At 40.9% G+C, this 14,706-nt stretch overlaps 1 protein-coding gene across 1 annotated transcript in view; it reads left to right on the forward strand.

The window, feature by feature from the left end:
* The window catches only part of LRRC9 (leucine rich repeat containing 9), a 469,353-nt gene that overhangs the window by 35,567 nt on the left and 419,080 nt on the right, over window positions 1-14,706 (forward strand). Inside the window, exon 4 of the mRNA XM_030213856.1 lies at window positions 10,024-10,164. Within this exon, the coding sequence (XP_030069716.1) occupies window positions 10,024-10,164 (141 nt within the window). The remainder of the gene's footprint in view (window positions 1-10,023; window positions 10,165-14,706) is intronic.

Genomic DNA, 14,706 nt, shown 5'->3' on the forward strand with positions numbered 1-14,706 from the left:
GCGCTATAGAAATGCTAAATAGTAGTAGTAGTAGTATATTCTCACAGCTGGATGACATCATCTGTGGAGTCCGGTGTGGACTCTGACTAGCAAGATGAATGTAGAAAGTTCTGGAGGGTATAGGGGAGGGAAGGGAGGGTCACAGTTGATGATGTTATATGTTTAATTTTATATTATGCTTTACTGATGTTAATATAAACAAAAACTTTTCTCAATAAAAATATTGGAAAAAAAAAGAATGTAGAAATTTCTAACAGCATCCCACCATGCATGCACTGGTGCCTTCCTGCCCGAAGCACAAGCTCAGATCCCTCAGTCTTCGTTTTTCCACGGAGCAGGGTAGACATGTTCTCGTGTTCACCTCTCAGTGCATTTTTTTTTCCTCTGCTTTCACAGTGCCTTCCCATGCATGTATTTTTGTCCCTGTCGCAATTATTATATCCTTCCTCTTTATTTTCTTCTGTTACCCTTTAATTTTTTTTTTTAGCATTTTCGGCTCTTTAGGATTCCTTTCTTTTTCACAAGTTGCTAGGCCCACTTTGAATGCTGCCCCTTTTTATAGTTCACAGTTGAGGAGTTTAATTTAGCCGTGATTCTTTTCTCGATGTCCAAGAAGATCTCCGGTGACTTCAAAAGGTGTGCCCAGTGAAATCGGGAGATTTCCGTGATGGACCTGCATTCTTGGTGCTTCTTTGTTTCATCTCTCAGCTTTGTGGTGTTGCGCTAAGCCCCGCCTACCAGTGACATCACTGGTGCCCTCAGTGTGCTCTCTCAGAGGACTATATCAGTGTGCCTGGTCTGAAGTGCACTGCGACCCCCAGTGGCTTCAAAAGGTGCGCTTAGTGAAATCAGGAGATTTCCGTGATGGACCTACATTCTTGGTGCATCTTTGTTTCATCTCTCGGCTTTGTTGTGCACTAAGCCCCGCCTACAAGTGACTTCACTGGTGCCTTTAGCATGCTCTCTGAGAGGGCTATATCAGTGTGCCACCTTGGGTGTGCTGATGAAGGGGCACACTTAAGGGGCATGTCACATACCTTAGTGTGCAACTTTGGGGGCAACTTGTCTATGCACAACTGAGTTTAACTGGTTGCTTGGTATTTGTTTTTAATTATGTCTGGCCTTAGCTCCTTCAGTATTTTGACTCTTAATAGAGTTTGTTAGGTTGTGGATTCAGTGCTTTTTAATTCTCTTTCTCTTTCTTGGTGGTGAAGGAGTGATTTTTTTTTCTCTTTCTTTTGTTAGTCATTCTACTTTTGTCTTTTTTTTCTTTAAAAGGAAATAATTTTCTTCTTAACTGTGCTGACTATATGCAACGTGAAATTTCAACTGTGATTGGCAATAGACAGCACATAAAAACACATTTTTATAAATGACCCCTTGCTATAAGTCCAGTAATTGTTTTAATTTGATTAATATTCCTTGTGTCCAAGATGCTATTAGAAAATTTACTCCTATTCCCTGTGCTTATATAGATTGTTATTTGGCTGTTAATAACACTGAAATTCTTAGAGATCTGCTGGAAGATGGTCAGTTTGTTTTTTATTTTTGACTGAGACGTTTCCTCTCCAGGATGATCAACAACTACAATCATTATGTCCTTTAGGATATAAACGTATGCGTTTATCCAGGGTGAATCAAAGTGGTTGAGGTCTTGCTATTTTATATAGATAATTCTTTAATGTGAAGAACCTAGATTCTAATAGTTCCCCATCTGTTGAAATATTTGTGAAAGTAAGGATTAATCATTCGATGATTAATTATGTTGTGTATTATGTTATGTTCCTCCAGGAAAATGGCTTGATGCAGAAGATAGATTTCTGTGAGGTTCTTGCTGAATTTTCTGTATCTCATGATTTTACCTTTTTACTTGGGGACCTCAATCTTCACTTAGAATTAGTCTCTGATTCTCAGATTAAGAAGTTTTTTTGACTCTTTATAGGCATTTGGATTACAGTGACTGTTTAATGCTTCCACTCATGATAAAGGCCATCAATTGGATCTGTAAGCATCTACTACTAATTTTAAGGGATGTGCCTCACAGTCTTTTAACTTTGTTACAGCTGTTCTATGGTCAGATAATTTTTTAATAGATTTTACTTTATTTTGGAGAGTAAGGAAAAATTTGTCTCTCAATACTCTTCTTGCTGTAGAGAGAAGGTTAACCCAGATAAATTTTGGAAGGAAGCTGATAGCTTCTTTCTGTTTCTTTTTCTGATTATAATTTTCTAGAAAGTTGGAATTCTACATGTGGAGATATTCTTGATACCTTAGCTCCAGTTACTTGTAGATTGAAAGTCCGTACAACTTTGGAGAAATAGTTTGATCAAGAACTTATGCTGTTAAAACGTTCCTTTAGAAGCTTAGAGTAATTGTGGAAAAGTTCGCCTACTTTAGAAAGTAAAACTATATGGCAAACTAAGATTCATGAATATAAGTCTTTATTGACCAAGAAGAGGAGAGAGTATTATTCTAAGATAGTTGGGAATGTTAAACCAGATGCTAGGAAACTATTTTCTTTATTTAATCAGTTAACTAATGTGAACCAGCTAGTAAACACCTTGGACTCCTTCTCCATCTGCCTCTGATTTGGCAACTTATTTTCAAACTAAGATTCAGTTAGTTAGAAACCAGCTCAAATTTTCTAATTTTTGCTGTGTTCCACCATTTTCTGTTCCTATTTCTGTTTCAGTGGATAGAATCTGGTTGCAGTTTGATGAGATACAATTTCCAGATGTGAAACGTTTATTTACAACATATGCTAAATCATTTTGTTGTATGGATGTTTGTCTCCCGTATTTAATCGTCAGCATCTCCAACACTATTAATGGCTCTTATCCAGTGGCTCAATTTTCAATTAATTTCTGGGAAATTTCCTCTTGTTGGGTGAGTCATTGTCCTTGCACCTATACCTAAGAATTTGAAGTTGGGTGTGTCTGAAGTGAGTATTGTGTTTATTCCTCTGTTTGTTAAGAAGGATATGTGACTGAACAATTAGATAGTTTTCTTCAACAATTTGATATTTTGCATTCTTCTCAATCTGGTTTCTGAAAAAATTACAGCACTGAAACTGTTGTATCAGCTTTGATAACTTATGCTAAAGAATTATTTTGCAACGTTCAATGTGCAGTTGTTATCCAATTCAACTTAAGCAGTGCATTTGATTTAGCTAATTTTGAACTGATGGCTCAAATTTTGAATTACTTTGGTATTCAGGGTTCAGTTTTATCTTGTTTTAATGGCTATCTCATGGCCTGTCATTATATCATTAAGAAGGATGGAGTTTTTCTGAAGATTGGAGCTCCTCAAGTGGTGGTCCAGAGAGTTCCCCAATTTCTCCTTCCCTTTTCAATCTCATAATGCAATCTCTGGGTGCCACTCTCGATCAAGATAAGATAAAACATTTTGTGCAGATGACATAACAAATTCTACCTTGTTTCTCAACTATGGTCTGATTTATCTCTTATTAGATCTTGTGTTGGTATGATAGAAAACTGGATTGCATTTCATAGGCTTACATTTAAATAAGAGTAAAACCAAGTTCTTATGGCTGAGTCCTACATCAGATCCAAGATCTGTTGCATTCCTATCTTTGAATGGCAATCAGTTTTCTTTGGATCTTCATTTAAAAATTTTAGGGGTAGAGATAGACCACCTACTGTCTATGCAGTGTCACACTTAGTTAATTATTAAACACTCTTTTATGATGTTGAAGATTTTCAGAAAATATTTTAGCCTAGCAGCTTTCAGTTCTCTCTAGACTAGATTATTATAGTCTAACGTTAGCTGTTTGTTTGAAATCATTGATCCATCGATTACAGTTGGTACAAAATTCTGCAGTTAGACTGATTTTTGATTTTTGGATTATCTCAATTTGAGTCTCTTCCGTCTTATTTTTCTAAGCTCCATTGGTTACCATTTGCTGATGGAATACAGTTCCAAATTAGGTGTTACTACTTTTAAAATTCTTACTGGTGAAATTCCTGATCATATGTTGCATTTAGTATCATTGCTTTGGGGATCTTCCTCTAGATATAATACCCAGAATCTTTTTCAACTTAGATTTCCGATGTATAAGAATTTAAAATCCGTCAAACATCTTTGTCTATTCAGTACCAGTTAACTAAACTCTTGAACCAACTCCCAATGTCTTTGAGGTCTTGAACCCATTATCTTCAATTCAGAAAGTTTCTAAAAGCTTTTCTGTTTTGTAAGGCAGGTTTATCTAATGTTTAGTTTACAGTTTGTTAGTGAGAGTTGTTGTTTTTTTTACAGTTTAATATTATTTTGTTTTAATTATTTGTAGTTTCTGGACTGATTGGTCTAGCTCTTGTTTATTGTGATCCGCCCTTGAACTGAGCAGGTATAGGCAGAATACAAGAATTGGTATAACATAACATCAGGTGCCTTGGGCCTCATCGTGAACTTAACTTTTGTTCTCTCTGTTTACAAATGCAGTTGAGGACACAGAGAGTGCGGCAGTTCCAGCAGGTGAGAATTATTGGTTCCCTGAAGGGGGGGAAGGGAAAGGAAAGGAAATGGGACTTGATATACCGCCTTTCTGAGGTTTTTGCAACTACATTCAAAGCGGTTTACATATATTCAGGTACTTATTTTGTACCAGGGGCAATGGAGGGTTAAGTGATTTGCCCAGAGTCACAAGGAGCTGCAGTGGGAATCAAACTCAGTTCCCCAGGATCAAAGTCCACTGCACTAACCACTAGGCTGATATATTGGCACTGGAAGCATCAACCTTGATAGTTGCTAAGACTTCACATGGTGCTGAGAGCTCCGGGGCATCGGTATCGCCAGTACCTAAGAAATGATGGCACAGTGAGGAATGTTCCCCCTCTTTTTGGTAGAGGTGCCGGTGTCCAAGTCTCCGAGCAGCCAGGTTCCCACTTCTGATTCGGCACAACACCTTCTTAGGTTGCCTCTCTCTCAGCTCCCCAACCTTTACTGATGCTTTCCTTCGATGAGCTGTTCTGAGGCATGCTGAGGGAGGAGCTGGTGCAAATACTGCAGTTGCAATCGGCTTGGTCATAGAAGACACTTGCACCAACTGTGGATCAGACCCATATTCTTCCTAAGGCTCCATCCATGCCTGTGGAGAGGTCCTCAGCACCAGAGCCTCGAAGGGTGTCAGTGTCAACGTCGACTCGTGCAGTACTGCTCTCGATGTTGAGGTAGGAAGCTTCCCTCGAGTACGATGTAGGGCTCTACCTCAGTGCTCTTGAAGGCGTGGACATGGTTCCACTGAATTGGAGCAGGCACAGACACAGTCTGATTTGAGTACGGTGAGGAGTTTGACTGGGACCGCTCATGGGACTCAGAAGAGGACCCTCATTACTTCTCTTAGGAGGAGTCTTATAGGGTACATTCTAATTCCTCCACAGCTCAAGTGAAATGTAATCTCCACCTGAGGGTCTCTTTCACCAGTTTTGTTGAGGAGATGGCTTCGGCCATCCTATTTAAGGTGGAGATGGAGGAGGAGCCCAGGGCAGAGATGTTATCTGTTCTGGACCATGAGTCACCTCCTAAGTAAGGGGTCACTGTACCATTACACCCTATCCTTAAAGATGCACTGACAAAGAACTGGGAGTCTCCCCTCTCAGTGGAGGTTGTGCCTAAGAGGGTTGATACCTAGTATTGTAACCAGAAGTATCCCAGATTCAAGAGCATAATTGCCTCACCACTCTCTGGTTGTCGAAACTGCGCTCAAATGAATTAGGAGCTCCAGGACACATACCCTCCCTCCTCCTTTAGCTATTTTAAATGACCGAGGGACCCATTTTTGTTTGTTGGGTGAGAAGTCATCAGCGCATGCGCGGTGGGATACTGCTAGAAATTTCTACAATATTCTCGCTAGTCATCGTCTGCACCGGACTCCATTGGATGACATAACCCAGCTTTGAGAATACTTGTCCTGCTATCCTCAGAGAACATCTGCTACAGGTGAGTAACTTCGCTATATTCAGCTATGGTATCTGGAGAACTATCCTGATAACTTAGAACAGTGCTTCTCATTCATTTTTATTTTATCTTGCTTGATACTCTGGGTACACCAACCTACCCAAAGTCAACATATTTGCTAGTCATTGGCCACTGGCCACTTGATTGTGAAATACCAGAAAATGTATTTTAAACTAAAATGGACAGTATTAAAAAGCTGAAAACATAATTAGATAGGTAATAGGGAACATGCCGGGATACAGTGCAAGATGCTAATTCTCACTCCCTTTGAATGTCCATGACTGGTTAGCAAATACTTTTCCTCCGACGAGTCATATGGGATCCCTTCTGAACCCTCTCCACCACCTGAGAGGAGACAAGTCTCCACCAGAGAGCCTCTGTTTCCCATCTTTTGTGCGGGAAATGGCTGCTATTCCATTCCCTGTAGAACTGGAGGATGAGCCCAGGGCCAAGATGCTCGAGGTCCTGGACTATACCTCCCCTCTTATGGAGGCTTTGACAGCTCCTGTCCACAAGGTACTCAAGGCAGTCCTCGTTAGGAACTGGGCGTCCCCCCTGTCGGTCTCTGTTGTCTCCAAGAAAATCGACACCCAGTACCAGATCCATGGTGAGCCTTTGCGGCCTCAGTTGACTCATGACTCCATGGTTGTGGAATCTGCACTCAAAAGAGCCAGGAGTACTATGGATTATGCCTCGGCTCCCCGAGGCAGAGAAGCTAGGACACTGGATTCTTTTGGTAGAAAGATGTACCAGGCCTCTATGTTCATTCCCGTATTCAATCATACTAGTTCTTCACGAGTGTTTACTTGCGGAACTCTGTGAGACAGCTATCTGACTTGGTCGATATGCTTCTTCCGGAGCAGGCCAAGTCTTTTTGCCAGTTGGTCAAGCAGCAGATGGCATGTCGAAAGTTCTTGGCCAGGGGCACTTATGACACTTTTGATGTGGTTTCCAGGATCTCTGCTCAAAGTATAGCAATGCACAGACTCTCATGGTTGCATGTTTCTGACTTGGTACATTCTGTTCAGCAGAGGTTGGCAGATGTCCCTTGCTGGAGGATAACCTTTTTTGGAGAGAAGGTTGAGGAGGTCGCTGACCAGATCAAGAAACACACTGATACCATATCTCTCCCCCGAAGGACGCCTTCTTTGTCTACCTCCTCATCTGGGAGATTTTTGTCAAGTCAAGGAATAGTCTGTACTACTACTTTAGGCGTAGGTACACTTCTTCGACTCGCAAGCCTGCTCAGGCTCAGTCCCAGTGCGCTTGTTCTCATCAACACCGTGCGTATAAGGCCCCTGTTGCTCCCCAGTCAAAGCAAGGGGCGCACTTTTGACTGGCTCCAGCAGAGTATAGCCACAGTACAAGTGTCTGTCCTGGATGACTTGTTGGTCGGGGGGGGGGGGGGGGGGTTAAAGTTTTTCACCAAAGGTGGCCTCTCATGACCTCCGACCGGTGGGTTCTTCAAATAGTCCGACTCGGATACACCCTCAGTTGGCGTTCCAGATCTCCAAACTGCTCACCAAGAGCTCATTCCTTCAGGTCTTACCACAGGCAAGTACTTGTAGAGGAACTCTCCACCTTTCTGAAGGCCCATGTGGTCAAGCCCATTTCACCAGGGGAAGAAGGGCAGGGATTAAATTCCAGGCACTTCCTTGTGCAAAAGAAGACAGGGGAATACGTCCCATCCTAGACCTGAGGGCCCTGAACAAATTTCTAGTCTGAGAAAAGTTCAGCGTGGTTTCTCTGGGCACCCTTCTCCCAATGATTCAGGAAAATGATTAACTATGCTGTATCGATTTTGGCTGGAAACACATCACTTTCAGTACCGTGTGTTGCCTTTTGGGCTTGTGTCAGCTCCCAGGGTCTTCATCAAGTGTCTAGATGTAGTTGTAGCATCGCTATGTAGACTGGGAGCCCACGTGTTCCCATATCTCGACGATTGGCTGGTGAAGAGCACCTCAGATGACAGTGCTCTGGAGTCCATGCGGATGACTATTTGGGTGCTAGAGCTACCAGGGTTTGTTGTAAATTACCACAAGTCCCATCTTCTCTCTGTCCAGAAATTGGAATTCATAGGAGCCCTGCTCGACACACAGAAGGTTCTAGCCTATCTCCTGAAGGCCAGAGCAGACAATCTAGTCTTGCTAGCGTCCAAGGTTCGAGCTTCTCGACAAATGTTGAGGTTCCTGGGCCACATGGCCTCCACAGTGTAAGTAACACCCATGACACATCTTCACATGAGACCAGCTCAATGGACCCTGGCTTCTCAGTGGTATCAAGCCACAGGAAGCCTGGAAGATGTCATCCAAGTGTCCCCAGAGCTTGTTCGTTCTCTTCAGTGGTGGACAGTTCAATCCAGTTTGACTTTGGGACTTCCATTCCAAATTCCTCAACCACAAAAAGTGCTGACGATGGATGCATCTCTCCAGAGATGGGGAGCTCACGTTGATGGGCTTCACACTGAATGAACTTGTTCCCTCCAGGAAACGAATCTTCAGATCAGCCTTGGAGCTCAGAGCTGTCTGGAATGTTCTAAAGGCTTTCAGAGATCGGCTGTCCCATCAAATTGTTCTTGTTCAACCAGACAATCAGGTTGCAATGTATTACATCAACAAGCTATGGGGGCACCGGATCACACCCTCTGTGTCAGGAAGCTGTCCAGATGTGGCATTGGAGTCGCTTACATGGTAGAAAAAATCATTTTATTTTCATTTTAGTATTTGGAATATGTCTGCTTTGAGAATTTACATCTGCTATCATATTTTGCTGTGTATAGCAACGTGTTTCTTTCTGTTTTTCTGGTATTGTGCTGCATGCAGAGTCTAACTTCTTAGGATTTCAGGTTAATTTTTGAAGAATTTGAAGAGGGGCTATCTCTGTTCTGCATGTATGACTGCAAGGCCAAGTGTCTGAATAGGGATCTGTTTGTTAGGTTCTGAGATTTTGATTACACATTGTTTTTAAGAGTTGGCAAGACTGTCTGTTCTCCTAATTCCTGGTCTGTATGCTAATTTGGTTTGTGTTATTTTGGGTATACTGCAGAGATTTTTTTTCCTGTTAAAGGGCTTCTAAAACAGACATCATGTTATGAGAATCAGGTTCTCAACGTTAAAAGTTGATATTTATTTACGGCATTTTATCCCACATTAAACATGAATTAGATTGGAACCTGGGAGTATTAAAAAAAAAATTTTCCTGGAGAGAGTAATGCATTGCCGCCCCCCCCCCCCCCTCCAGGCTCTTTCCCCGGCTATAGCCAGCTCTGCGATTTGGGGGGGGCGCAGAAGTGGACCGGGGAGAGAGCCTGTTGTTAAACATTTACCAGCAAACCACTACTCACTCTCTACCCCACCACCCCCAAGACACACCCCCTGCACCAAAAAATACATTTTATTTTTTTAGTGCATGGGTAGCTTGCGGACATGGCCCTGTGGTATGCCATTTTTTGCTGAGATAAGCATGCTTTGGTGCTTACTGCAGCTTTTTAAAAGGGCTCCACTGAGTTTTAATCTCAAAATTCCCCTTAAAAGAAAGTGAAAGTAAAACATAAAACCAATTACAAAATAGTTTAAAAAGAAAAAACAGCATTTTTACCTTAAAAGGAACTTTTCCAAAATGCAGTAGTGCGCCAAATCAAATTCTGCAGCACATTGGTTGAGATGCACTGATTTAGGACAGCAAAAATCTGTCCTAAGTTATCTAGACAGTTTTTTGGGTAATGGTGCTGAATATTGCCATTATCTGGTGATTATGTATCCAGATATTCAGTGGCAATACCAAGATATCAGCCAGCGCTGAATATTTGAATGTATGTTTAAAAGCCAAACTGCTTTGCTTAACTGTTGGTGCAGAGGACTCATGTTTGTTATAACATCTGGTGCAAGACATAAAAACAAAAAAGGAAGTGCCTTATTAGTTGGAATAGTTTTTCATGTGCTCATTATGGGAAAGACTTCAATATTAAACTTTACTAGAATAGAACATGGGTTAGAAGTTGTATGTGAGATACCGTAAACTTAAATTTAAAACTCTTTTTATTTTATGCAGAAAATTGATGGCCTACATCATTGCAGTAATTTGGAAAAACTTTACTTGTATCACAATAAAATTAGTGTGATTGAAAATTTGGAAACACTAACAAAGTTGGAGTTTTTATGGTTAAATAACAACCAAATAGAAGTTATACAGGTGAGCCATTTGTTTTAGAAGTGTCAACTATAGCCAAAAAATACATGGATAGAGTTAATTAGCACTTCTGATGTTGGAAACAAACTGACCTTGTCAATTTTATTTAAAAAAGGTAATCTTAAAACTGATTTGCATGTGTAAGTTAGTGGTATTTACACTTGTAGATTGTCATACATATGTAAATACAATTTTAGAAAGTCATTTACCAATGAAGAGTCATACCACACAGAGATTTCAAGGGGGCATGGTGGGGGTGTGGCTTGGGCAATTCTTGGGCAAACCTCCAGAATAGAGTGGTACTTCCATTTTACAGTGGGAAGCCACATCTATATAAAAACACAGTGTGCACATTGGCTTTTGCTCCAGTCCCAAAGCACACAAAAGGGCCAGTTTCTAGGTTGGACCCAGGTCTCGAGCAAGGGGCAGGTATAAATCCGACACAACCCACCGACTCCCCCTCTGACACAAACCAAATTCTTCCCTGATGCCTCGTACACACTGCTTAACAGAAAGCAAACTCTTTCCTGCTGCCTCTGGGATATCCCTAGACAGAAACCAAGCCCTCTCCCTCTCCAACATCACTATGGACCACCCCCCTCCCCAATATCCTCCTCTGGTTCTTACCAGGGTTTTCTGTTGATCTGTTGGGGAGCAGGAGTAATTCTCAGTTGCTCATTCTTTGTTGGATACCGAAGTTCAAAGTGACACCTCGGACCACTAACAGTTTGAACCCTAGTGATAATACTATGAGATTACTCCTAGGGGTCAGAGGTGCCATTTTGAACCTTGACACTTGATGAGGCAGGACCAACTGGGAATTGCTTCTGTGTTCTACTAGAACACCAAGATAGTTCCCAGTAAGAGACGGGCAATTGTGGGTGGAGCTGGTCTTAGGAATATTTGGGGGGGGGGGGGGGGACTGGTTTCTGGTGGACATCAGGAGAGATTTTGGGTTGTGTTGGGGGGTGTCTGGAGGGATTGGGAAAGAGTTTTATTTCTGTTGGTGGGTTTCTGGGGGGCACTGTCAGGAAAGAGAGTGGTTTGTGTCAGGGGAGATAGAGCCTTTTTTAGAGAAAGTGGGACCCCATGTCAAGCCTGCTCTCTGCGCTTCTGCAGCTGGGAACCCACAGGACCCTGTTTCCTAAGGTGCACTAGTGTTTTTAGTGTGTGCTAAGCGGTAGAGTCGCCCATATGTTCCTATGGACGACAGCGTTTATTGTGCACTAAAAGCGCTAGCCCACAATGTCCTGGCTGCAGCAATTTAAAACAGGACATGTCCTCTTTTTTGAGATCACTGCTCTCACTGGACAAATACATGTGCATTTCTGCAGATCCTTATAGGTGTTTTTCAGAGGTCCTACATTCAGCTGAGCCTTTTGTAAAATACAAGGGGAACTGAACATACCTTGACCTGGATGTCTCATCCCTCTTCACTGAAAATACTCTCCCAAAAAACAAGCTTGAAGTACTTTGTAATCAATAAATCATTAGAAGAGTACAATAGATTTGAAAGGGAAAAAGCATCAGTACCCTCACCTCCACCTGTTTCAGACTTACAAGGTGGAAGAACTTCAGTCAATTTTCCTCACAGGCATTAAAAAAAACCCTTCTATAAAGAATTCTTAAAACTCTGCTTGTGTTCAGTTACATTGGAACCACAAAACTTATACGTGACGCAAATAGGAGAGGAAGACAAAACTTAGCTTTCAAAAAAACAAGTGCTCTTCTGCTTTTAGTATCAATCATACTGACTGTGGCCAGAGTTTCGCTGCAAGCTGTCTCGAAGCATGACCAAAAAATTCAGCATTTTCAGGGACAAATTTCTCCATGTCACTCGGATTCCACCCCCCCCCCCCCCCCCAGGAGGTGTGATTGATACTAAAAGCTGAAGAGCACTTGTTTTTAGAAAGCTAAGTTTTGGAGGTGGAGGTGAGGGTACTGAGGCTTTTTCCCTTTCAAATTTATTGTAATCAGTGATTTATTGATTACTAAGTACTTCAAGCTTGTTCTTTGGGAGAGTATTTTGAGTGAATATTGATTTATAGATTTTCATCCTCTTTATTATTGAACTTATTGTCTCATCCCTCTTAACTTCCTATCTAAAATGGGCTGAGATCGTCTGAGGAGAGAGGCTGAAGGATGCTTTAAAGAAAATCAGACCTATATTGCAACATGCAGAGTTTCAGAAGTTCAAATAGGAACTGCTGTATTAGTGCCTGTATTATATCAATTAAAATTGGTGGCAGGAAAAATTGCTGTTTTAGAAAAAAAATTTAAAATTGGGTTTTGAAATTTTAAATTGGATTGAATGTTTTGGGAAAAAAATGAACCCAGTTTAAAAATACCATCGTATGAATAGTATTCTTAGGGCATCTTTTACTTTGGTGCGCACTAAATGTTAGAGATGCCCATAGGAATGCATTGGTGTCTCTAACGTTTAGTGCACCCACAATTTTAGCACGTGCCAAAAACGTGAGCACACCTTAGTAAAAGACCCTCTAAAATTCTTACTGTATAGTCTATGAAAATGCTATGGAGACAAGAGGTAACAGATGTGGCCAGCTCTTGCAGATTGATATACTGCAAAAATAACAAACAAGGTCAATTAATATTTTGAAGGATTAGTGTAGATCTGGCCAAGAAGGATGGATCTGTGTATAAATGCAAGGGACAGAGGAGAGGAATAGAAATTAAAGCAAGTAAAAGCAATTGCAGAACATATGTTCTGAAGAATATGTTTCTGAGTCCGTACCATCTATTGATCTGTAAGATCTACTGAGGAAATTGTGGAAGGGGAAAAAGCATCATAACGGCAGTCTGTAAAAGAGACCACATTTATGAATACTTCAATGGCGTTCTGGTATTCAAGGGGTGAGACAGGCAAGCATACAAAATGCAAGCAGAGCAACAAAGAAATGCAAGACCTCAATACCTGAGTAAAACAACATCGTGAAAGTTTCTCCTCTTTTGAAGACACTGAAGGGAGAATGTCTAAATGTGCAGGATCTTCAGGTTAGTAAATATTTAAAGCCTGATTTTACAAGGTTGTTTAGGTAGGAAAAGGGGCCTCCAAATCAGGATGTTCTTTCCAAAGTATTTTGCAAAGGCTTCACTGAATTCATAGCCTTTTGAGAAGTAATGCGTGTCAAACTGCAGGAAATGTACATGTATTTGGGGGCACATAAAATGGGAATAACTGTTTTGCAAAGAAACTTGTTCATAAAGAGTGTCATCACTGAGGACTTTGCATATGTAATTGGCGGCGTTTGCATTTGTGAGTGGTCATTTTCCAGTATGCACATGTAAGTACCTACACTTATATTTGTAAGTGCTGGATTTTAAAAAGCTAGATATCCAAGGCTAGCCAAGCTACATAATGCATATTTTAGTATTGTGGAGGGTAGTACAGTCTCCCATCACTGCTCTAAACACCAGATCCAAATGATTATTTACCTGACTTTTATGTATGCTTTGAAGCAAATATAAATGCTGATGTCCAGATTATTTTTGATGTAGAAATGTATTTTCTTTTCAAAATCAGAAATACATGCATATTTCTCAGACACCACCAAGAACACGTCCCTTTGAAAATTGTGTGTGCTGTGGTCATACACTTAGAGGTAGACCCACTATTTACACATGCATATGCCATGCAGGTCTTCTAAACTGGACTGCCTTTCTTTCCTGACCATAGCTTGAGTGTGAATTCTGAAGATACTTGAAATAGTGTTTTGCTGCTGCTCTTTCCTTTTCAGAAAAAGTGGTTTAAAATATGCAAACACTTTGTACTTATAGATCTTGTAGGTACCAATCAAAATACACTACAAGATCCATAGGTGTAAAAAGTACCTTGACCACTTGAAGTGTACTGAAATTTGCCTCCAATTTTATCTGATTTGTGTCAGCTGGATTGAGGCATTCTTTGAATGTACAGCTGAAACAGGTAAAAAAGCTTTGCTCCCTTTAGGCCTTTGCCAAAGGCTTGTGACTAATTTAAGCATTTTACTGTTAAGATATTTTAAAGTCCTTGTTGAGATATGTGACGCTTCCAAACGTGGTTGCTACTCTACAAGTCTATAGTAATATAAAAATGTTTTTGTGCTGTTTGTAAATCACTTTTAATGTTTCTGTTTATTTCAATATTTTTATTGGTGACAAAATACAAAGGCAAGAAACCATACAATAACAAATTTAAACAATGCGGTAATAACCTCTCATGCATCAGGGTTAATGAAAGTGCAAATCAGCCATCAAATTTGTGGTTTAACAACTTTTCTCCCAACCCCCTTTACCCACCATCCCCCCCTTCTCAAGTATGTTATGCTTCCACAGATACATAATGATATTAGCATATATCATCCAGATACTTCCTTGTGTCAGAAGGTAACACCTTGGGACATATTGAAACATGGATAATATAGTCAATATGAAATCCTTATTAACAGAACCAGAACTTGTCCTTAAACTCCCTAACCCAAAGCTCTTCTTCCCTATCACCCAGAACCTCCCCCCTCCCCTCCCCAAGCATTGCTCAAATTCAGA

Source organism: Microcaecilia unicolor, chromosome 9, assembly GCF_901765095.1.
Source record: "Microcaecilia unicolor chromosome 9, aMicUni1.1, whole genome shotgun sequence".
NCBI classification, from domain to species: Eukaryota; Metazoa; Chordata; class Amphibia; order Gymnophiona; family Siphonopidae; genus Microcaecilia; species Microcaecilia unicolor.